This window comes from Lithobates pipiens, unplaced genomic scaffold (assembly GCF_037356315.1).
Source record: "Lithobates pipiens isolate NorthernLeopardFrog02 unplaced genomic scaffold, aLitPip1_a1.2 Scaffold_8, whole genome shotgun sequence".
Taxonomy (NCBI): Eukaryota; Metazoa; Chordata; class Amphibia; order Anura; family Ranidae; genus Lithobates; species Lithobates pipiens.
The window spans coordinates 621387244-621412380 of NW_027507903.1; the positions used below are offsets into that span (position 1 = coordinate 621387244).

The following is a 25137-nucleotide window of genomic DNA, read 5'->3' on the forward strand; positions in this document are numbered from 1 at the left end:
CTGATATTTTCGTTTGCTATATCCTCAGCAAGGAGGATTTCAGAATTGGCTGCTCTTTCTTGTAAGGATTCATATTTGATTATTCATGAGGACAGAGTGGTGTTACGCCCTCGTCCATGTTTTTGCCAAAAGTGGTTTCAGGCTTTCATCTGAATGAAGATATTGTCCTGCCAGGGTTTTTCCCAAGACTTTGTTCCAGGGAAGAAAGGTCACTACATTGTCTTGATGTAGTGAGAGCAGTGAAAATGTATTTAAGAAAACTGCTCCGATTCGTAAGACTGTCTTATTTCTTCTTCCAGAGGGTCCTAAGATGGGACAGGCAGCGTCAAAATACACTGTCACTAAGTGCATTTGGCAAGTTATAATTCAAACTTATGATTTAAAGGGAAAGATGCCCCCTTTTCAAGTTAAGGCGCACTCTACCAGAGCGGTTGGTGCTTCTTGGGCAGTGCGTCACCAGGCCTCCAGGTCTCAAATCTGCAAGCCCGCGACATGGCCTTCAGTACATTTGCAAAATTTTATCAAGTGCATGTAAGATGGAATGAGGATATCGCCTTCGGGTGCAGTGTGCAGCAGGCAGCAGTATAAGTCCTCAGGTCTGGGGGTTACCCTACAGGTTGTCTCCCTCCCCTCAAGTAGCATTGCTATGGGACATCCCACCAAGTAATTACTTGAGACTCTGTGTCCTATGATGTATGATAAAGAAAATTAGGATTTTTAAAACTGCTTACCTGTAAAATCCTTTTCTTGGCGTACATCATAGGACACAGAGCTCCCGCCCCTCTGTTTTATGGGGTGAGGGTATATCACTTACATTGCTTGGCTACAAAAACTGAGTGCTCCTGGAAGGAGGAGGGGTTATATAGGGGAGTCAACTTCCTGTATTGGTTATACCAGTGTCAACACCTGAAGGTAATCCTATAACCCACCAAGTAATTACTTGAGACTCTGTGTCCTATGATGTACTCCAAGAAAAGGATTTTACAGGTAAGCTGTTTTAAAAATCCTATTATCCACAACATGGGACTTGGCAGGCTTTACCTTATCAGGAACATCATCTGTGATGTCCTCCTTAAATACTAACTGATCTCCCCCCCCCCCCCCCTACATAGGAGACTCCATTACCTGGATGGCCCTCAGCATGCCTCCTGAGTCCTGGGAAGGCATGGGGCTGCTTACCTCTCCCTGGGTGGCCAGGGGGCAGAATTGGGGGTCTCCTCCTCCACCTCCATCTTTGTCATCCTTCCAAACCTCCTGTCATTTTCCAAATTTCTCCTTGAAGGGCCCATTTCTGCCTTCAATCATGGCCATGATGGTCTCTTGATGATCCACGCAGACTTTGAGCAATTGGATCTCTGGATCCATGGATCCTCGTTTCTGGCTGTGTAAGCCTTCACGCTGCCTTCGGAGACACTTCAGCTCCGCTCGTAGCTTGTAAAGCTTATCCCTCTCCCGATTTTAGGACCTTTATCCCGGCCACCACTCACTCCCGAATGGCTTGCGAGCCTTCATCCTCACCAGGAGCAGAGATCGGCTTGTACACAGGAAGGCATGTCACCCGACGGCCCAGGAGATGGCTGCGAGCTTCCAGCAGGAGAGGCCCCGCTGGCCTCCATGGCTTCCCCAGAAAGGAGCCAGGAGAGCTGGGAGAGATTTCACCACCACTCCCCTCTCACACCGATCACCTGGAGGAACTCCAGAGACGCCTTCCTCCTGACACACCTGTGCTCCAATGATGGGTAGGGCACTATTCCTCCCGCTGACACCAATGATGGGGCACTATTTTTCCTCCTACTGACCATGGGATATATATATATATATTACATACATACACACATACATATATAATAATAATTTTTCTCCCACTGGGCCACTTTCTACTCCCATTGGTCACAGTCCAGCCCCCCTAAAGTCTGAAGGACAATAAACTGGCTTTTTGATCCAAAAGTTTGGAGACCCCTGCACTAGGGAATGGTGAGAGGAGAGCATGAGCCCGGGGGGACAGAAAAGTCAGATCCTTAGTATTAAAGTGAAACTATTTTCAGAGAGGCATACATAGGTAATGGCACAGTAATTTAGTGGGGTCTGATCTTAGGCAGGGCCTTTTACCATTAACAATTTAAAACGGATTACAGCAGTGGTGGGCAACTAGATAAGAGGGGTCCTTAATAAATACCCTGACTTCCCCAGATGGTCTCAGATAATATTGAGTATATGTAGTGCTACATACGATTGACAGATGGCCAATATACATCTGGAGATGGTCAGACGGTGGATATGCTATAGGTGTGGTTGGAGATCCTTAAAGTGGTAATAAACTCTGTTCTACCATTTGTTCCTACAGGTAAGCCTATATTAAGGATTACCAGTAGGTACTGTGAACATTGGTGGCTGGTGTTTTTTTTTTTTTTTTTTTTTTTTTTTTTTTTTTTGTGGGGGTCGCTGGCAAGCAACCCCTCCGTTGGTCGGTGGCATCTCAGAAACCCCTGCACCTACCCCTGGGGGTTGGGCTGCAGGTTCTGGCAGGCAGCAGCGGATCTGTGGGCTGCGGGCTTTGGCGGCAGTAGCGGGTTGTAGGCTCCAGAGGGTTGCATGCTCTGGCAGGCAGCAGCTGGCTTCAGCACCGGGCTTCTATGAACAGAGGGCGGACTCCTGTTTTTTCTGTGTGGCTCCTTCCTTCTCCTAGGCGTCTAGGATGGCCTGTCCTTTCAGCCAGTCAGCTGATGGGTATCAGACCCACTTTCCGATTGGCCACGAGGAGGATTAGTGTTGCAACAGTGAATGTTCATTTACTGTTGCAACACACCTGAGCCTACCCTATTTTGAAGTCTTAGAGCCTCTAGCTCTAATCAGCGCTTCAAAAAACACACCCCTCCCTGCCAATCCCCATCATAGGAATCCATGTGCCCTGCACCCCGAAAGGGGCCAGGTGCATGAATAGGGGGGCCGCGGCATGGATATGGGGGCAGCACCCACAACGGATGGGCCACCGCTGACTGAATGAATATCTCCTAAACTTGTACAGTTTAGGAGATATTCCGGGTGCATGCAGCTGATGACATCACCGGGGCATGCCCTCTAAAGGTCCGGCTTACAGTGCCGGATCTTCAGAGCCCGTACCAGAAACGGCAGCTCCTGCGTGTCATTGCGCCCTTGGCCACTCATGTAGCCGGAGGCCATGAACCTAAAATGAAGACCGGGGAAGATGTCAGCCATCTCAGGTAAGTCTATCATAATGTGCTAGTGGGTTTTTTTTTTTTTTTTTTTTTTTTAATCACCTGCGGTTTACAACCACTTTAAAGAGGAAGTAAACCCTGATGGGGTTCACTATCTCACATGTGGCTGGGGTGCAAATTTGCACAGGAGCCCTGTGCGTCTTTTGGTCCAATTTATGTCCAAATTCATCCCAAAATACAGGCTGAAATCGGACCTGAAACAGTGAAACAGGACGCACAGGACTCCTGCTGAGAGCCGCATCGGCATCCAGTGTGAACTAGGCCTAAGGGTATTATTTTCCTCTGGATATTAAGTATACTCAGGCTAAATCCCCCAACTTCAGCCAAAGCTGTTCTTCTTTTAGGTTCTTATTTGTGGTCTGTGTCCACACTGGGGTGAATCAGCCATAACTTCTGTCACTCCATGAGTACACAAACTGTATGGAATTTGAGTGTAAATTTCCAAGATGGAGTCCCAGAATGGAATAAGAATATTGGTGACCAAGTCAACAAAATATGGGCCACTTGTCCGTATTTGTCCTTACTCATTCTTTCTTGTCTTTACTTGTCCTTATTCATCTTTACTCATCCTTATTTGTTCTTTTTCTTATTAGTCCATTTGGACATTACCCAAATGTGAATTTCGTAAGTTGACTGGAGTTCAGCTTTAAATAAGGAATAAAAAAATAGATGCAGCACACACTTTCAATCTTTAATATTTAAATTTACCAAAAGATATCAGAAAAAATGCCGTACATGGATTGGTTTTAATGATCTTGCCTACACACAGTCATGCTTAGTTTCAGGTCTGATCGACCAGGTAAGGAAGATTTCTCAACATCTCAACATCTGTACCTTGTGATATTTAGGATTAGACGGTTCCTCACCCTACATAGCTGCTGGGGAATGTTTTTGCTCTAACAAATTGAATCTGGGATATCTTCTGATTGTGACCAACTTTTTATTTGAAGTGTTTGTAAACCTTAATAATGAAATTCGATAAAATAACTCATTAATTTGTCCATAGTAACTATTGGGTATGTATCTTTATTTTTAATGCAAGTCTGGTAGTTATGAGCAAATATCTGCAGATCCTGCCAGTCTTTGTGTTCCTCCAGAATTCTGACCACACCAATCATGGAAGCAGATCTGTTCTGGTGTGGTCGGTTTATGCCCCTCAGTACGACTCAGAGCTACAAGATTCCAACGTGTTGTGTGTCTAACTCTGTAGTCAGCCTGGTTTAGAACATCTCCTGCCTAACTCCTATTGGCATTGGATCTTAGCAGGAGCTTCTGAGTCGGAAAAAGCAGCTGTAGGGTTGAACTCCACATTAGTAGACGGGGGAACTACAGTATGTTCCTCGCCATCCCATGCGTCATGTCTGTCTGCCCAAGAAATGCATCCACATCTCAGCCACATATCATAAAACCTGCTAAGAAAATCCTGTGTTGTCACGTGACTATGAAATGAAGGTAGAATTTATGGGAAATGCGAGAATTACTCTTATCAATGGTTTGGGAGACTTGTTTGAATGTTGTCTGGTGTGATTTCAAATAATAAATCTTGAAATTGCATATTGAATAATCTGAATGAGCAGCCAGACTGCATCATGTTAGGGTATCAGCAGAGAACATATTATACCTGTGGTCTCCAAACTGAGGCCCGGGGGCCAGATGCGGCCCTTTACTTGCATGTATCTGGCCCTTGGGGCACTATTTCATCCATTGATACCAACGAAGTAGCATAATCTTCCCCCACTGACACCAATGAGGTGACACAGTTCCTTTCCAATGACGCCAATGATGAGGCACAATTCCTCCCAATGACACCAACAATGGGGTCCAATGACATCAAGGTTGGGGCACAATTCCACCCATTGACATTGATGGGGCCCAATGACATAAACGATTGGGCACAATTCCTCCCACTTACACCAATAATGGTGAGCATATACGCTCACTGAAACAATGGTGTTTTTTTTCCCCACTTGCGTCTGGCCCTTTTCTACTCCCACTGGCCACAGTGCAGCCCTCCTAAAGTCTGAAGGACAGCAAACTGGCCCTTTTTGTTTAGAAAGTTTGGAGATCCCTGTATTATACAAACTGTACAGTCACACCATACAGATGTATCGGGAAAACTTTCCAATTAATCCACTCACTGTCACATCCAACCCTTTATAATACTTATTATTCTTATATAGAATAAATCTTATGACCCCTCCACTGTAACCTAATCTTAGTAGATTGTAGAGTCTGGTTGTAATGTTTGTGCAGGTTAACATTGAGGGGTCCATATATGAAAACTTTGCTGGCAAATGTGTCAATCATTCTCACAAGTTCAATGGCTCTCTATGCCCCTCTCACATGGGCGGCTTTGCTTTTAGAAAACATATAATACTTGGGGGTTCTAAGTAAATTTCTAGCCAAAATACCCTAAAAATTTTTTTACATGTATGAGAGAAATGTTAGAACTCGCCTGGCTGCAAAGTGGATAAGATGGGATTTTCCTTTATCATAGCTGTATATTTTATTTTTTTTGCAGAGTTTGCACATACGGGAAATGTCTCGCAGTCGCCGCTCTGATGATACCGACTTCAGTTGGGCCGATGCTGGTGGGGTAGACTTTGCTGATATGTCTCATGGGCACTTTGGAGGCAGTGACTGGGGGGACGGTGGCGGTGGGGACTGTGGCGGTGGGGACTGTGGCGGTGGGGACTGTGGCGGTGGGGACTGTGGCGGTGGGGACGGTGGCGGTGGGGACGGTGGTGGGGACTGACGGTTTTTGATTTTTGTACTAAAGCTACTTTTAGGAGTGTATCTGTACCTAAAAAAAATAAAACACTATTACAAAACACCAAGAAATTGTGAGAAAATTCATTTGAACCTTTAGGTATGTGAACTTGATGACGAGTGACGTTGTTGCATTTCTTGAATGTTTAGATGTTGTTATATTGTGCTGTATTGTATTATATTTTTCAAGTTTTGTGATTATGTAAAGGGTACCTTTATAAACCAGCAATCTCCAGGGGCTGCAGGTTTATAATGGGCTCTCCAACCCTACATATTGGTGATTCTTTCATGTCGCTGGACCTGGTCAACACACTGACACACCAGTAGTGATAATTAGGCTTCAGTATCTAGTTTTTTTTGTAGTTTATGTGCTCCATGGACCAGTGTATTTGTGGAGAGAGGGTTAGGGATATAGGATAACTCAAAACGGCAAAATTGCACAGGCCTTCTTATATCAACCATAAAAATTGATGCTGGCTCTAATTTCTTATGTTGGGGATTTTCAGTGGCAGCTTCCCAAAGACAATAGATTCTTTAAGTACCTCTGTCCGTGGCCCAAGTTTAATCAACAGCAGACTCCCAATAGGAGTTGGTCCTCTGACCCTATGAGAGTAGTCATAGGTAAGATCTGAGTCATTGAGGTCTCCATGCAATGTCCATTATGCAGCAGCTTTCCTGAAGCTCTCATTTACATTGTACATTGTACATTGTACATTGTACATCAGACTCCCCTGAAGATGCTCCAAATGGGCAGCAATCTGCTTTATTCCCCAGGCCCGAACACAGGACATCTTAGATTTCATGGGACTTGGCTTGGGCCTCAGACAAAGACCTTCTCTACAGTACCGTTGTCTCCAGGCAAAGCCTGGGAGGAAATACGAGGACTCCCACCCTGGCATCCTCTTCAAGCATCAGTTTGGGTTGGAAGAACCCTTCTAGACAGTCAACCCAAATGTCCTCTCCTCCTCAGCTCACATCACTGGAATAAACAGCCTCAGTGATTGGCCAAAGCAGATACATATTTAGAACGCAATACATTGTTACTCATACTAACAGAAACCTGTTGTATTTTCTGAATGAGTACAATGCTTCCTCTGGTTGTGACTTCATCCAACCACCTCAGCCAATCAGAGGAAGCTTTTTACCTATTCCGAAAATACAAAGCTTCCTGTGAATGGCTGAGCTCAACTTGATTTTGTTGCAGGGGCTGATACTAAATACAGCGGCGACAGTGAGTGCATCTATTAGTAAAGGTAATAATTCATTTGGACCAGCTAGGTCCAAACAAACTATTTTAAAGTGACAGAAAGTTGATGGTGGTAGTACCCCTTGGAAGAAGATTTAACACCTGTATATGTTATTTAGCATCATTCCTCTCTGACTTATGCCTTGTACACACGGTCGGACATTCCGACAACAAAATCCATCTGATTTTTTTCCGACAGTTTGTGCCAAACTTGTCTTGCATACACTCGGTTGGACAAAGTTGAAAATCCGATCGTTCTTAACGAGGTGATGTCAAACACGTACGTCGGGACTATAAATGGGCCAATAGCTTTCGTCTCGTAATTTATCCTGAGCATGCATGGCACTTTGTCCGTCGGAATTGTCTACACATGATCGGAATTTAAATGATCGGATTTTGTTGTCGGGAAAACTCTCTCTCAAACTTTGTGTCGGAAATTCCAATGGAAATGGTCCGATGGAGCCCACACATGATCGGATTTTCCGACAACAAGATCCGATCGCACTTTTTCTGTCGGAAATTCCGACCGTGTGTACAGGGCATAACTCCACTCACTTGACTTCATAAGCTCGGGTACTCAAGTGCATATTTTGATAGTCCAACTGCCTGGCACCACACACACAAAATTAACAATGCCAGTACTTCCAGGTGGATTTCCGGTGTAATATCAAACCTGTTTTCCTGACGCATCATGGCAGCACACACAGTGGGTTGTGACTCCGCCTCCACAACCTGATAGGACTGGTTAGCTATAAGATTTGAAGAGGAGTCCACCGTTGCATTCTCCTTTTTTTCCTCACCTGTATGGGACATTACGTTTCGAGTTCGGTTAGCATGGAACCCCTTACCGCACTACCCCAGCTAGGTTCAGCCTCTCCTACTTGGAAGTCCCTGTCCGTACGGTCTCTAAATGAGCCATAACGCAGGGAGCCCCACTCTGGTGGTCTCAGGGGCAAAAATTACAAAGCAGCGGACTTTTAAAAGGAAAAACCTTAAAAAGGTTGTAATGAATGCAGCGGTCTCCCCCTTCCTATCTGTTGTGCTCCCAGGCATGTCTCCTTTTCTGCCTACCTTCCGTTTTCAGTCCTCAGTTTTCTTCACCTTTTTTTTTCCTTTTCCTCCTTTTTTTTCCCCCTCTGGGCACGCTGAGCCCTGTAGTTCCACGGCGCTGTGACCTCTCCATCATGGCGGTTCCGTTCGGACGATCGGCGCTCAGGAAGTGACGTTTTCCCCTTGCCCTCTGCATTTGCCGGCATCCAAGATGGCGCAGGACGGCGCAGGCGGCCAGTGCGCATGCACGGCGGTGACGTTACTCCTCCAGCGACGGCGGGCTATTTAAAAAATTTAATTTTCGTTTGGAAGTGCTGCTTGTGCTTTCCACACCATCTACCATCCTGATCTCTGCACACAGCCTGCTGCCTTGCAAGACAAGTCCTCCTGAACTCTGGTAAGCCTCTTTTCTTTCATCTTTATGCACTTTGCCATTCATTTATGTGCTGCACCTTCTGCCCATACTCTGCATTGGCTCTTACACTGAAAACCTCTGGTCACAGGTGTACTCTATTCTTCCCTATGGAGACCGCTGCCTTAGTAGACCATCCTAGAACCGCAAGGTAAGGGGATGTATGGATTGGTAAGTAGTGAAGAGGAGAAAAAAGAGAGCACTGCCACTAATACCTTTCATTTTGGTAGCTCTGGCAGGTCTTCGGGGTCATCCCATTCTAAAAGAAAGGAACGTTCCCCCTCAAGACACTCTCACTCTCGGCGAAGTCGGTCAAGGTCTTCCCGTCATTGCAGAGAAGCGCCATCCTCACATCGAGAGGAACACCATACCCGTCCTGCGGTTAATACCTGCTGGGTCTGTGGAGCGCAAGCATTACCTAGTAAGCTTGTTTGCCAAATCTGTCTGGAGGAAGCAACTCGGGACAAGGAAGCTGACGCTAGAGAAGCCTCCAATATTATAAGAGACTCAGTTAAGGAAACAATCCTACAGGTGACAGCTTATGATCCAATCAGGTCATCTAACTCAGCCTCAACCTCTCACACCCCTCAGGATCCAGATGACTCCCCAGAGGATGAGGATCCCCTGACTCCTACAGTTTTCGACTTTGCATTAATAAACCCTTTTGCGAAATCGGTTAAGGAAGCGATCGGTTGGGAGGAAGAGAGAGATGTCCCGCCTAAGTTAAGGAAATACTTCCCTAACCTAAAAAAAGACCCTGAGGTCTTCCCCTTTATCGAAGAGCTAAAGGAGCTCATAAAAGATGAATGGCAAAAACCAGAAAAGAAGTCCGGCTTAAACAACAGATTAGCGAAGCTCTATCCCCTAAAAGAGCCAGCAGTGAACCCTCTTATCTCCGCTCCCGTGGTAGAATCCTCACTGATGCGCTTAGCGCACCATGTAACCCTACCAATAGAAGACGCCGTAACCTTTAAAGATGTGATGGATCGCAAAATCGATCTCGACCTTAAGAAGGCCTACTCAGCAGCGGGGGGGGGGGGGGGCTGTAGGCCAGCAATCGCTCTAGCAGCGGTCGGTAGAGCCATCACCTCCTGGACGTCTGGAGTTGAAAAAATAATTGCAGAAGCAGCAGACCAAGACAAAATTATTTCAGCACTGCAGGAACTCAGCCTTGCGGGTGATTTCGTAGCGGAGGCGGCGGTGGACGTCATTCGGTCCTCAGCAAGAGCAATGCTGGCCTCAGTAACTTCCAGAAGAGCTCTCTGGCTAAAACCTTGGGTGGCTGATGCGACTTCCAAATCCAGCTGGTGTAAGATCCCTTATGACGGCACTAACCTTTTTGGTTCAAAATTAGATTCCGCAATATCAAAGGTCACGGGGGGAAAATCGGGTCTAATACCGTCGGACAGAAGACCCAAGCAACAGAAAAATCCGCCCTTCAGACGTCACCTTCCGGAAAGGTACCGGGACGTAAGGTCTTATAGACCTGGGAAAGAATTCAAACGGAATTGGCGAAGCACACAACCCTCTTTTGTGAGAGTCCAAAAATGGAAGACAACCATGCCGGGAGACCAACAAAAATCTTTTTGATGCCACGCATGCCCAGCCCGCAATAGTAGGTGCGAGGCTGAGACTATTTGCCCAAATTTGGATAGACAAAATAAAGGAACCCTGGGCGATATCCACCATTCAGCAAGGTCACAGGTGGAAGTTCAAGCGAAAACCGCCAAAAAACCACTACAAACCTACCAAACTCCCCTTTTCGCGCCTAAAACGAAAGCTTTTGGTCAGATACATTATGGAGTTACTCCAGAAGCAAGCAATCATAGAAGTTCCACAGGAGCAGAGAGGAGAGGGGTTTTACTCTCCCCTTTTCTTGGTGTCAAAGAAAACAGGAGACCTGAGGCCCGTGTTGGATTTAAAAAAGTTAAACCAAATGATTCTAGTCGAATCATTCAGGATGGAGAGTCTCCAATCAATATTACTATCAATAGGGGAGAAAGATTGGATGCTCTCGGTCGATTTATCCGACGCTTATCTACACATTCCAGTGCATCAAACCTTTCAAAAGTACCTACGCTTTGCGATAGGCAGGCAACATTTTCAATTCAAAAGCCTCCCATTTGGGATATCAACGGCACCCAGGACCTTCACAAAGGTGTTACTTCTGGTTATAGCACTATTGAGAGAAAGGGGTCTAAGAGTCCTACACTCTCGACGATATTCTTCTTCTAGCAGACAGTCGAGAAACACTTCTACGACATCGTTCAATTCTGATTTCCACGCTCCAGCAATTCGGGTGGATAGTGAATTGGAGGAAGAGCAGCCTGGTCCCAGTACAGAAGATGGTCTTCCTAGGAGCCGAATTGGACACCAGATCCAACACAGTAGGGCTTCCCCAGGAGAAACTTCATCCTCTTATCCGCAAAGTGAGAAAGCTACTATCGGTAGACCACCTGTCTGCAAGAAAATGCTTAAGTGTTCTGGGCTCAATGTCATCAACCTTCCTAATGGTTCAGTGGTCTCAATGGAACTCGAGGGTATTCCAGAATTCGTTCCTAAAACAATGGAACGGGGTGTCAATGTCACAACAAATAACAATCACCAGGGCAGTCAAGGAGTCAGTACGTTGGTGGACTCAAACCAGCAATTTAACTCGCCGTCGTCCCATCGTTCATCCACCCCCAGAAATAGTAACGTCGGATGCCAGTTACCTTGGCTGGGGAGCGTATCATCTAGATCGGGGAGCACAGGGCCGCTGGTCCTTCTGTCCACAAGGGATAGTCTCAAATGTTCTGGAGCTCAGGGCTGCATGGCAAGCACTCCTAACTTTCAGTCCCCTCCTTTCAGGGAAGAGTGTCCTCCTGCGTATGGACAACACAGTGGCTGTGAACTATGTCCACAGGCAAGGGGGCACCAGAAGCAAAGTCCTAATGCAGGAGGTACGACCTATAATCGAGTGGGCTCAAGTCTACCTGACGGATCTGAAGGCAGTATACGTACCCGCGATTCACAACCAACTCGTGGACGATCTAAGTCGAATATTTATTTCAAACAACGAGTGGTCTCTCAGTCACAAGGCCTTTACTCTTCTGACACACAAATGGGGTGTTCCCGATATGGATCTGGCAGCAACTCCAGCGAATCGCAAATGTACTCGCTTCTTAGCAAGGACCGCCTATCCAGCAGCAACAGGGATCGACTGTCTCCACCACCCTTGGGAATTTCGCCTAGGTTACATATTCCCTCCGGTGCCCTTGATAGCCAGGTTTCTGGCCAGACTGAGGACTTCGTCTTCCACGGTAATAGCAGTGTTGCCCTTCTGGCCCAGAAGACCATGGTTTCCGACCATCCTGCAATTGAACACAGAAGAGCCTCTCCCACTTCCGCTGTTCCCAGACTTGCTCTCACAGGGGAAATTTCTACACCCGTCACCAGAGCGACTACACCTGACGGCTTGGAAACTGAAAGGGAAAGGTTACTAGATCAGGGTTGTTCATTAAGAGTAATATCCACCTTACAACAAGCAAGGAAGAAATCGACAAACAACATATATAATAAGATTTGGAAAAAAAATTCTGCAATAGCCCAACTACAGTCCTGGAATCCCCTTTCTCCATCAGTCTCTCAGGTGTTAGAATTCCTACAACTAGGCCTAGAGAAAGGTTTAAGGTCAAGCACCTTAAAAGTTCACGTCTCTGCCATATCCGCAATGACAGGAATCAAGTGGGCTTTAAACCCCCTCATCATTCAGTTTCAAAAAGCATGCCTAAAAATAAGGCCTCCTAGAAAACCAATTTTTCCGACCTGGGACCTATCGATCGTCCTAGAAGCTTTAACAAAAGAACCTTTCTCGACGGGGGGATCAATATCCCTATGGGACTTGACACTAAAACTATCGTTTCTAGTTGCAATCACATCGGCCAAAAGGGTCTCCGAGCTGCAAGCTCTATTAATCAAAGAACCACACCTAGTCTTTTTCCCAGACAGGGTCGTACTCAGACCTTCGGAACAGTTTGTGCCAAAGGTAGCATCTAGCTTCCACTTTAATCCGGAGATCAATCTTCCTGTTTTTCTCAACACAGATGGAAATCCACACCCTCTGGACGTGAAGTCTGCAATATCCGCCTACCTGGAGGCTACCGCTCCATTCAGGAAGTCAGAAAACCTCCTGGTCATTCCGCATGGCGCCAAAAAAGGCCAAGCGGCTTCTTCAAGGACAATATCCTCATGGTTGATTAAAGTCATCAAGAAAGCATATCTAGTTCAACACCTTCCAATACCGGAAAACCTGAAAGCGCATTCAACGAGAGCGATGGCGACCTCATGGGCAGCATACAGCAGAGTATCACCAGAGACTATTTGCAAGGCAGCAACCTGGTCGTCAAAAACCACATTCATGTCACACTATAGAATAGACCCGGCTCAATTAACTACGGTTGAGTTCGGGAGATCAATTATTCAATCAAACTCATCCATATCCTGTACTTGAGTAAATAAAAAAACTTCTGAAAGGCACCCTCCCATGTAGCGAGTTATTTCCCACTGTGTGTGCTGCCATGATGCGTCAGGAAAACGGAAAATTGTATACTCACCTTTCCGTAATTTTCCTTTCCTGACGCATCCCATGGCAGCACACAGAATCCCACCCCTCTAAGGTGATAGTTACTGAGAATGCAACGGTGGACTCCTCTTCAAATCTTATAGCTAACCAGTCCTATCAGGTTGTGGAGGCGGAGTCACAACCCACTGTGTGTGCTGCCATGGGATGCGTCAGGAAAGGAAAATTACGGAAAGGTGAGTATACAATTTTCCGTTATATCTGCTTTTTTCTAAACCCGTGCCTTTTAATGGTAAAATGTCTGCTATGCACTGAGCTGTCATAATGACTCTATGTATGTTGTGTCTGGAAAAACTACTCACTGCCACTTGTAATGTAATAAAACATATTGTAAAAGCAGTATATTCATTTTTAATGCATTGAAGTTGTTCTGAGATGTCATGCCAAATGAAATTAAAAGCATTTTTTTTATAAAGCTGTTTCTTTTTTTTTTTTTTTTTACAAAATTCTAGAAATAAGCAAAATGAACAAAAACATAAAACGGCACTGTAATGACAAACTATTTTGGTAAAAATAAGTAGTTAGTGTATCTAAACACTAAAGAACAAAAATGTAATGTATTACAGCTTAACAATCCTTTGATGTGATGGCTGCATTTTATTTTCTTTCTTTCAGATTTCTTTTTCCTTTAGACCAGGTGATCCTCTCAGTAACACAATTCCTGGCCTAGAGGTGCAATACTCACTCCATTGTATAGAGGAGCAGCAGTGTCACCCTCATTGGGGACTACAGAACACATCCCCCTCCTTTCTTCTCCATAACATAAACAAGTTGTTCATTACTCCATTTTCAAATGCTCAATTTTTTTAGTGCTATGCCAAAAAGGTGGTCTATTTTTTTTCCTATTATGGCAGCAAGATCATGGGGAACCCCAGTTAGTAAGGAGCCTTCCTGATTTCATATCAGTTCTGCCATAAACTGATTTTTTTTTTTTTTTCTACTTCTAAAACAATAGCTTACAACAGTGATGGCTTGTGATTTTATTTATTATTTGTTTTCCGGGGGGGGGGGGGGGGGCAGCAAACAAACACAACCCCCCCCCCCCCCCGCGCCAGGTGGCCCTGTCTACCCACTACCTGCATCTAGGTGTCGTGGCGGTGGGCTGCGAGCTCTGGTGTCCTTTTCCTCCATGGCTTCCATCATGCGTGTCCCCTCTCCTTCTCCTAGGCTTCCGATAAGATCGCCTGACGTTTTGGTCAATTGGGAGGAGAGTAAGTGTAAAAATAGAATGTTCACTCGCTACTGTCACACAACTGGGTGGGCTCGGAGCGCAGTGCTCTGTGCACCGAGCCCACCCTTTTTTTATTTTTTTTTGCCAATTAGAGCCTTTGATTCAGGGGTGGACTGACAACTTAAGGGCCCCTGGGCAATAGGAGATTATGGGGACACACAGTATACACACACTGAAAAGGTACTGGAGAGGCAGGGCAGCTATAATCTTGGGATTTAAAAAAAAAAAAAAAAAAATTTTTACATACTCTCCCTGGTTTTGAGGCTGGCAACCCTGATGGGGCCCCTTAGTGGCATGGGGCCCTTGGGCAGTGCCCGAATGGTCAGTCCGCCTCCGCTCTGATTCTAATCACGTGCTTCAAAAAACACGCTATCCCATTGGAATCCATGCATCCTGTGTCTTGTATGTAGATCAGGAGGCTAGACGCATGGATTGGGGGGGGGTGCCCCTGCACCCCTAATGAACTGGCCACCACTGGTTTACAATGTAGTAATTAGTACATGATTGTCAGTGAACCCCCGAGTGATCACAGCACACAAAATAGAAAAACAAGCGCTGTCACTCAGCATTTACACTTTTGTGGCACCCTTAAACTGGTCTTAATTTACATGTTACCAACCTAAATTTTGTGGAAACCTGAGCATCACATCCCTCCAAAATATTAAGTTCAAGGGTATTGGTATTGCTAAAGATTACAAAACAATGTAGATAATTGTGTGCTTCCAACCTTGTGGTAACAGTTTGGTCCGGTGAACAAAACCAGCTCCATAAAGACATGGTTTGATGAGTCTGCACAGAGTCCTGCCATTAGAATACCAACTGTGAGGCCGGTCATTCAACATCAGTATCTAACCTCACAAATGTTGCGTGTGCTGAATGGACACAAATTCACTCAGACACTCCAAAATCTTCTGGAAAGCCTTCCTCAAAGAGTGGAGAATATTATAGCCGCATAGGAGGGTCAAATCTATATTAATGCTCCTACAATCGTGTAGCACTGTTAATCAAACTGGTCTTCGTGTACACTTTATGGACAAAATATTGCGTACAACTGATCACATCCCTCCAAATTATTAGGTTTCAGGGGTTTCCATTGAGGATATTGTTAATGCTACAGATCACAAAGACATTTTAAACAATTGTGTTCTTCCAACCTTGTGGTAACGGTTTAGGTAAAGAACTTTCCTGTTTCAGGATGACTGTACCCCTGTGTACAAAGCCATGTCCAAAATGACAATGGTTTGGTGAGGAACTTGAGTGTCCTACACAGAGCCCTGACCTCAACTCTACTGATCACCTTTGGGATTGTGCACCAGGTCTTCCCATCTAATAGACACAAATGTCCTTAGATGCATGCCAAAATCTGGTAAAAACCCATCCGTGAATAGTGGAGAATATAAAGCTGCATGGGAGGGTCAAATCTATATTAATGGTGAAGATATTTGCCAGCACACCATGGAACGACACAAGTAGAGTCCGAACGGGTGATTTATTGCATGATCACAACACAAAGATGTCACATGCCTGATGAAGGGGCCCTGCACGGCTCCGAAACGTTGCACTATCTTTTTGTAAATATAGACATATAGGAAATGGGGGGGATTAGGGAGAAAAAAATAAAAAATATATGGATGAAAGAACCTTCACATAAAAGACCTCAAGAGAAAAAATGTGGGTTCAGTTGGACTTTTTAGGCATAAAAGAAGTTGTAAACACAACCGATATATTCAAGAGAACTTATCTCTATTTATTATCAAAACAGAAAATATAAACAACCAAAAATAAAAATTTTTTTTTTTAAAAACACGAAGAAGTTTTTTCCTCCTTATACATACACATTTAAGACCTAATAGATATCCTGTCAGAGGTAATATAGTCCACTCAAAATTTCCAAAAAGGAAAAACAAAATACATATTTATATAGATATAAAATAGAGGATATCAACCATACAGTCGGAAATTACATATGTTCTGATGCTCTACATGTTTCGCGTCTAATAGATAACGCTTCTTCAGGAGCTGATAAAAGTGTTCTATATTGTAAGGAGAAAAAATAAAATAAGATAAAAGGAAAACATATGTATATATATAAAATAATAAAAACACATTAAAGCATAAACATAAATTATATGTATCCGAATGAACATAGCTTATTTCATTATGCCACCTGTCCAAATGCTAAGATGTTTCATGGGATTGGAAGGCAGGAAAAAAAAAAAAAGGGGGGGGAAGGGGAGAGGGGGGAGGGGGGGGAAAGGGGAGGGAAGTGGGGGAGGGGGAGGGGGAGGAAGAGGAGGGGGGGGCGGCACAGTGTGGGGGCGGATACAACATTCTTATTTTATATCTTCTAATATTCATCCATAATTACTTACATTTCTTCATAAGGTATATCCCAAACAGGGAACCCAAGCCAACGTCTCTGGTGAGGTCATCGTCTTTGGTGAGGTCTAAACAATTAATAATTCACTCTATCAACAAGTTCTAATCTGTTCCACCCTATACACACATTCTATATTTGGATTTTTCTTATATTAAATTCTAAAATACCCTTCCCATTATGCTTTTTTCATACAGCTCAGGGGATACCCAGAGTATTTATCATCACTTATCTCCCGGCTACCTACATATTATGAACACCTACTAAAACCGTATGTTTGAAGCTCTAGGGCTCAACACAATGTTGAAGTGATCCCACCAATTGTAAACCTATATTTTCATTTACCATCCAATCTCTACCCCCCCCCTTTTTTCCTTTTTTTTTTGGAAAAATGGGTGTTTGAAATTTTGTCAACTTCTCTGCCTTCCTCGTTGGCTTGGGTTCCCTGTTTGGGATATACCTTATGAAGAAATGTAAGTCATTATGGATGAATATTAGAAGATATAAAATAAGAATGTTGTATCCGCCCCCACACTGTGCCGCCCCCCTCCTCCCCTTCCCCCTTTCTCCCCCTCCCCCACTTCCCTCCCCTTTTCCCCCCCTCCCCCCCTCTCCCCTTCCCCCCCCCCCTTTTTTTTTTTTCCTGCCTTCCAATCCCATGAAACACCTTAGCATTTGGACAGGTGGCATAATGAAATATGCTATGTTCATTCGGATACATATAATTTATGTTTATGCTTTAATGTGTTTTTATTATTTTATATATATACATATATATGGTTTCCTTTTATCTTATTTTATTTTTTCTCCTTACAATATAGAACACTTTTATCAGCTCCTGAAGAAGCGTTATCTATTAGACGCGAAACATGTAGAGCACCAGAACATATGTAATTTCCGATTGTATGGTTGATATCCTCTATTTTATATCTATATAAATATGTATTTTGTTTTTCCTTTTTGGAAATTTTGAGTGGACTATATTACCTCTGACAGGATATCTATTAGGTCTTAAATGTGTATGTATAAGGAGGAAAAAACTTCTTTGTGTTAGTAAAAAATTTTTTTTTATTTTTGGTTGTTTATATTTTCTGTTTTGATAATAAATAGAGATAAGTTCTCTTGAATATATCGGTTGTGTTTACAACTTCTTTTATGCCTAAAAAGTCCAACTGAACCCACATTTTTTCTCTTGAGGTCTTTTATGTGAAGGTTCTTTCATCCATATATTTTTTATTTTTTTCTCCCTAATCCCCCCCATTTCCTATATGTCTATATTTACAAAGTGATAACCAGGACGTGGCATTTTGTTTAATTTTTTTAGTGTATCCACAGACACCACCCTGTGATAGATACACATCCTTATTCATTTAAATACTGTTGCACTATCTTTGTGTTGTGATCATGCAATAAATCACCCGTTTGGACGCTACTTGTCATTCATGGTGTGTTGGCAAATATCTTCACCGGGACTTGAACCAGTATCCAGCTGGTTGTTGCTACAGCACCCAAATCTGAGAGTGCAGCCAGGAACGTGTGCAATGGGAATATGAAGTAAATCTATATTAATGCCCCTGGATTTTTAATGGGATTTCCAACCGGCTCATATAGGTGTTATGGTAAGGGGTCCAAAAACTTTTGGTCATATATTTTGTGTCCACACTCCAATACATTAGAACAGTAGAAGCCCATGTGTTTTTATTTTTTTATTTTTTTTTTTTTTACAGATCTTCTGTAAATATTGTTGTCCCACTCCAACTGGAGAATGGGACTTTGGTTACTCAATCATAGCTAGAACATCATTCTGAAATTTGTAGCCTGCAAATCAAGATCTTAGATTGCCTTCAGGAATACAGGCAAAAAAAACAAACTTGGGACTGCTCCTTCTTTTTTTTTTTTTTTTTTTTTTTTTTATCTCTGAAGTGCTCATAAAGACTGGAACTTCCCTAATGAAATCTACAGGAGTGGTTGGAGTATATAAGGTAAGGTGTTGCATCTCAAAGCAGGTCACACAGGACAGTACAGTGATCTACAGGTAAGTGTCTTTGTGTTGTACCTGGGCAATGGGGTGAAGCAATGATTTAGACAACTCTCTCTTGGATGGTGTCAGTAGGGAAGTGGATGGTGTCGGTTGTTTTTATTTTTATTAGTTTAGTTATTATTTTTGACACTTTATTTTTTAAAATTTTTATTTATTTTTATTTTTTTACTATATTTTTAGGATGTTATGGAAGAAAGAGATAGATGGAGAGAGAATGGAAGAAAAAGAGAAAGGAGAGAGAGAGAGAGGAAGAAAGAGAGGAGAGAAAGATGGAGAGAGAGCAGGAGAAATAAAGGAGAGAGAAAGATGGAGAGAGCGGAATAAATGGAGAAAGGAGAGAGAGATGGAGAGAGAACGGACGAAATAGAGAGAGAAAGAAAGATGGAGAGAGAGAGAGGAGAGGAGAGAGAGGGAACGGAAGAGAGCGAGCGAGGAGAGAGAAAGTGGAAGAGAGGGAACGGAAGAGAGAGAAGATGGAGAGAGAGTGAAAGAGGGAAGAGAGAGAAGATGGGGAGAGAGAGAACGGAAGAAATGGAGCGAGAGAGGAGAGAAGGAGAGAGAGGGAGAGAGAAAGATGGAGAGAGAAAGTGGAAGAGAGGGAACGGAAGAGAAAGAAGATTGAGAGAGAGAGTGGAAGAGAGGGAACGGAAGAGAGAGAAGAGGAGAGAGAGAAAGATGGAGAGAGAGTGGAAGAGAGAGAAGAGGAGAGAGAGAAAGATGGAGAGAGGGAGCAGAAGAAAGAGAGAGGAGAGAGAGAGAAAGATGGTGAGAGAGAGTGGAAGAAATAGAGAAAGGAGATGGAGAGAGAGGAGAGAGCGAGAGAGAAAGATAGAGAGAGCGGAAGAAATAGAGATGAGAGAGAGGGGGCTGAAGAAATAGAGAGAGAGGGAGATGAAGAAATAGAGAAAGGAGAGAGAGGGGACAGAAAAAGAAAGTGAGAGAGAAGGGAGAAGAGAGAGAGAGAAGGGAGAAGAGAGAGAGAGGATGGAGAGAGAGGAGAGAGAGAAGGGGAGCGAGAGAGAGAGAGAGATGGAGAGAGAGAGAGAAAGATGGAGAGAGAGAAGGGGAGCGAGAGAGATGGAGGGAGAGAGAAAGATGGAGAGAGAGAGAAAGATGGAGAGAGAGAGATAGATGGAGAGCGAGAGCGGAAGAGAGAGGGGGGGAGAAGGAGAGAGAGGGAGCGGAAGAAAGAGAGAGGAGAGAGAAAGGAGACGGAAAGAGGAGAGAGAGAGATGAAAAAATAGAGAAAGGAGAGAGAGAGGAAGTAAGAGAGAGGGGGGACAGAAAAAGAGAGGAAGAAAGAGTGAGTGAGAGAGAGGGGAGGAGAGAGAAAGATGGAGAGAGAGAGAGGGAGAAGGGGAGAGAGAGAGAGAGAGAGAGAGAGAGGGAAAGATGGAGAGAAAGAGAGAGGGAAAGATGGAGAGAGAGAGGGAGAAGTGGAGAGAGAGAGAGGGAGAAGGGGAGAGAGAGAGAGAGGAGACAGAAAAAGAAAGAGAGGTAGAAAGAGTGAGAGAGAGGGGAGAAGAGAGAGAGAGATGGAGGGAGAGAGCGGAAGAAATAGAGAGAGGAGAGGGATAGAGAAAGAGAGGGGGGAAGATGAAGAGAGAGAAAGATGGAAAGAGAGAGAGCGGAAGAAAGAGAGAGAGGAGAGAGAGAAAGATGGAGAGAAAGAGAGAAGGAAAGAGAGAGAGAGAAGGAAAGAGAGAGCGGAAGTAAGAGAGAGAGAGAGAGAAAGAGAAGGAACGAGAGGGCATAAGTAAGAGAAAGGAGAGAGAGAGAGAAGGAAAAAGAGAGAGAAGGAAAGAGAGAGAGAGAAAGATGGAGAGAGAGAGCGGAAGAAATAGAGAGAAGAGAGAGAGAGAAGGAGAGAGAGGAGAGAGAGGGAGAGAGAGAGAGAAAGATGAAGAAATAGAGAAAGGAGAGAGAGGAGAGGGATAGAGAAAGAGAGGGGGAAGATGGAGAGAGAGAAAGATGGAAAGAGAGAGAGCGGAGGAAAGAGAGAGAGGAGAGAGAGAAAGATGGAGAGAAAGAGAGAAGGAAAGAGAGAGAGAGAAGGAGAGAGAGAGAGAGGAGAGAGAGAGAAAGATGAAGAAATAGAGAAAGGAGAGAGAGGAGAGAAAGAAGGAGAGAGAGGAAGAAAGAGAGAGGGGGGACAGAAAAAGAAAGAGATAAAGAAAGAGTAAGAGAGAGGGGAGAAGAGAGGGAGAGAAAGAGAGAAAGGGTGAGAGGGAGGGGAGAGAGGAAGAAATAGAGAAAGTAGGGGAAGAAAGAGAGAAAGGAGAGAGAGAGAAAGAGAAAGACGGGGGGGAGGGGGAGAGAGAGGGTAAAAAGTGTGGGCCAGAGAGAGAGAAAGAAAAAGAACGGGGGGGGGGGGGACAGAGAGAGAGAAAGAAAGAAAAAGAAAAAAGAGAGAGGAAGTGGAAGAAAAGAGAGAGAAAGAGAGGGAGGAAGGAAGCTACCTTATGCTAGGGACCAGACATCCCCGGTTTCTGGGGACAGTCCCCGGATTGAGGGCGCTGGCCCCAGAGACAGTCTGTCCCCGGATTGCAGTGGTATGGAGGGGGGCATCTGCTACTCTTGCCCTGGGTGAAACATTTGGCGGGGGCCCACAATCATTACTGCACCCCCCCAAGTGTGCTGTGTTGCCCCCCCTGCCCAGGCACTCCTGTAGTATAGCCTGTCCCCCATGATCCCTCTGGTGAGGGTGGCCCGTGTGTGTGTGTGAGAACAGTGGAGGAGAGGGGCAGTACAGAGCATACGATGGCTATTGGAGAAGCTCTTGGCAGGGGAAACTGAGGAGCAGCTGGGTGTTGTGAACAGTACCTGGTGCTAGGGAGAGACCTGCTCAGATAGATTATCATAGAGGCCATGGAGAGGTGAGCAAAATCAATCAATATATGCTGTTCATGTAGGGGGGGGGGGGGGGGTGTGAGTAGTACAGGAATCAGGTAGATCGGTGTAGTGGTCAGTATAGAACTCAGGGAGGTCAATGTAGTAGTCAGTATAGGAATCGGGTAGGTCAGTGTAGGAATCAGATAGGACTGGCTAGGTGGCCTTGTGACTGATCCATTCCTTCTTGTGTCTTCCATAGGGTGCCATGGATGTAGTCCAATCCCAGCCTCAGGAAGCGGAAGACACCAAAGGTGGCACGCCATCAGCGGTTGTTCCTCAGGCATTGCATTGTCTTGATGGGGTAAGAAAAACACACCAAAGAATTTCATTCATTCATTCAATAAATTATCTTTGATTTGTCAGTCTACTGCAATGTGATTATTATATATGGAGTCTGGTGGACTGAATCTTCAATCTTTTACTTTAGTACTCCAGTTTATTTTTGCTAAACACTTGGGGGGCAAATTTTTCTAAAGCAGAATCTTGAGTGAATTGAAGTCTAGCCCTCTGTATTTTGGATGCATTTTTAGTTTTATCATTGGGCGTTATAACCATAGATTGACTTTAATTGCCAGATAATTTTTTTCCTACCTGCTAAAATTACTTTTTTTGCTTTAGACACTTAAAAGTGCATGAGTAGGTTTCCTGTTTAAGAAGAACATGGACCCCAAACGTGCAATAATTATTTTAAACAATATAAAGAAAAAGTTCATAAATATTGCACAGTGAAATCTCAGTGATTCACAAAAATGTATTCCATAAACCCAATACATGTAAACTCACATTTCATGAATAAGTTACAGGCATGAAGATAAGAAAGTGATCGGCACTTCCTACCCCCAAGATGAAGGCCACTCCCGAACTCAGGGACGCCCCTGAAGATGCACAATGGTGACGAAACGTTGGGTTGTATGAGGGACTAATGACATGCTGAGAGTGAGCTGAGGAGTTCGGGAGTGGCCTTCATTTTGGTCGTAGGAAGTGCCGGTCACTTTCTTATCTTTATGCTTGTAACTTATTCATGAAATGTGAGTTTACATGTATTGGGTTTATGGAATACATTTTTGAGTTTTATGATATCTGCACAAAGAGAACATTTTTTTTCATTTTTGAGTGCTGATTGGCATATTGAGCGCCAGTGCATAGCATTTATTTGTATTGACCTTATAACCTTATAGAAGGATACTTTCCCGAAATTGTTTATCAGGGTTTGAATGGATGTAAGGGATGACACAGGGTCTGTGACGGTGAGGATGACATCGTCAGTAAAGAGGCCTATTTTATGTATCTCCGATCCTACTCTAATGCCCTGTATGGATTCAGTGTTTCTAATACTCTCTGCTAAGGGTTCTATGACGAGCGAGAATATAATAGGGGATAGCGGGCATCCTTGCCTAGTGCCGTTAGTAAGGTTGAAGGGGTCAGAGAGAAGGCCTGAGTTGTAAACTCTTGCAGACAGTTAGGAATACAAAGACATTATAGCCGTATGTATTTGGCATGTCAGTCCAAATTTTTGTAGGGTCTTAGATAGGTATGGCCAGTTCACCCTATCAAAGGCCTTTTCTGCATCTAAAGCCCCATACACACTATCAGTTTGTCTGCTGAGTTTTTCCTTCAGATTTACCAAAACCATGTAGTGCAAGGGCCTGCCTGATTGCATACACATTGAAACTTCTAAAGTTTGACCTCATATTATATGGTTTTGGTAAATCTGAAGGAAAAACTCAGCAGAAAAACTGATAGTGTGTATGGGGCTTTAGGCTAATGCCGCGTACACACGAGCGGACTGTATGGCGTACTTAGTCCGTCGAAACACATTTCAGCGGACAGTCCGCTCGTGTGTGGGCTTCAGCGGACTTTTTTAGCGTGCAGTCCGGAGTACTAAGTATTTCGGTTTTTCCGAAAATCTGTCCGTCGTACTTTGGTTTCAGCGGACAATACGGTCGTCAGTATGCTAGTTGAACGGACTAAGAATGGCGCATGCCCAGAAAGGATTTACACGGCGGAAGGGTGCTTTGCTGTGTCTTGGACTTCCTATTTCTAGTCCCGTCGTACGTGCTGTACACGTCATCACGCAAGCTTTCGACGGACTGTTTGTGCATCCGTGTGTGGTCAAGTCCGTTCAGTGGAAAGTACGACGGATTGTCCGTCGGATTGTATGACGAACTAAGTACGCCATACAATCCGCTCATGTGTACGCGGCATAAGAAAGCGCTGGGGAGTTTGTTAAGTTCAGTGTATCGTAGAAGGTTGAGCATCCTTCTTGTCCCATCCGGTGCTTGCCTGCCTTTAACAAAGCCCACTTGATCTAATCCTAGAAGGGAGGGGGTAACATCCATTAGTCTGTTGGCGAGCACTTTAGCATAAATTTTAAGATCCGAGTTCAAAAGTGAGATCGGCCTAAAGTTCTGGGGGAGGGAGCTATCTTTGCCTGGCTTCGGGATCGTGACTATGATAGCCTGTAGCATTTCCTTTGGGAAGGAACCCGTGATAGTAGCTGAGTTAAAGATATCTGTTAGTTTAGGGGTTAGGACCGTCGTGAATGCCTTGTAGTATTCGGCCGAGAAGCCGTCTGCCCCTGGGGATTTGTGCATGGGTAGCGACTTGATTACTGTGGCCACTTCCTCGCAAGTAATGGGGGAATTTAATGTGAGCAGTGTGGAAGCATCTATCTTGGGCAATTTAAGATCTTGAAGAAATTTGTCAATTTCCATTTCAGAGGGCTGATGAGTGTCAGGGTCCTGACTAAGATTGTATAGTGAGTGATAATAATCTTTGAATGTGTTCGCTATATCTTTAGGGTTGCGGAAGACCTGATGTGAGCTGTGATGTCGGATGAGGGGTAGGTTAGTTTTAGCCTGACGTTTTTTTAGCTGGTGAGCCATGAGTTTGCTTGCTCTGTTATTTTGTGAATAGTAGGATAGTTTCATTCTCTTGAAGTAAATGTCGCGGTCTACTTTAAGTTCTTGTCGTAGCTCTTCACGACATTTAGTAAGGTGCTGGAGTATGCTAGGGGAGGTGGTATTTGGGTTTTTGTGTAGACTCTCCAATTCAGCAATCGTTTTGTGGAGCTGTGTTATACGTTGTTTTTTTTTCTTACGTTCTCTCGAGGCTATCTGTATAAGGACGCCTCTGGTAAAGGCCTTGTGAGCGCACCATATCATAGTCGGGGAGCACTCCTCACTAGTATTGAGATGAAAGAACTCCTTGATCTTTGCTTCTATCTCGTCTCTAATAAGGGGACGAGACAGAAGAAAGGTAT

General features: G+C 44.3%; 1 protein-coding gene across 1 annotated transcript in view; it reads left to right on the forward strand.

Moving 5' to 3' along the window:
- Positions 1 to 5991, forward strand: part of LOC143962365 (uncharacterized) — a 54941-nt gene extending 48950 nt beyond the window's left edge. Inside the window, exon 8 of the mRNA XM_077471659.1 lies at positions 5758 to 5991. Within this exon, the coding sequence (XP_077327785.1) occupies positions 5758 to 5991 (234 nt within the window). The remainder of the gene's footprint in view (positions 1 to 5757) is intronic.
- The last annotated feature ends 19146 nt before the right edge of the window (positions 5992 to 25137 follow it).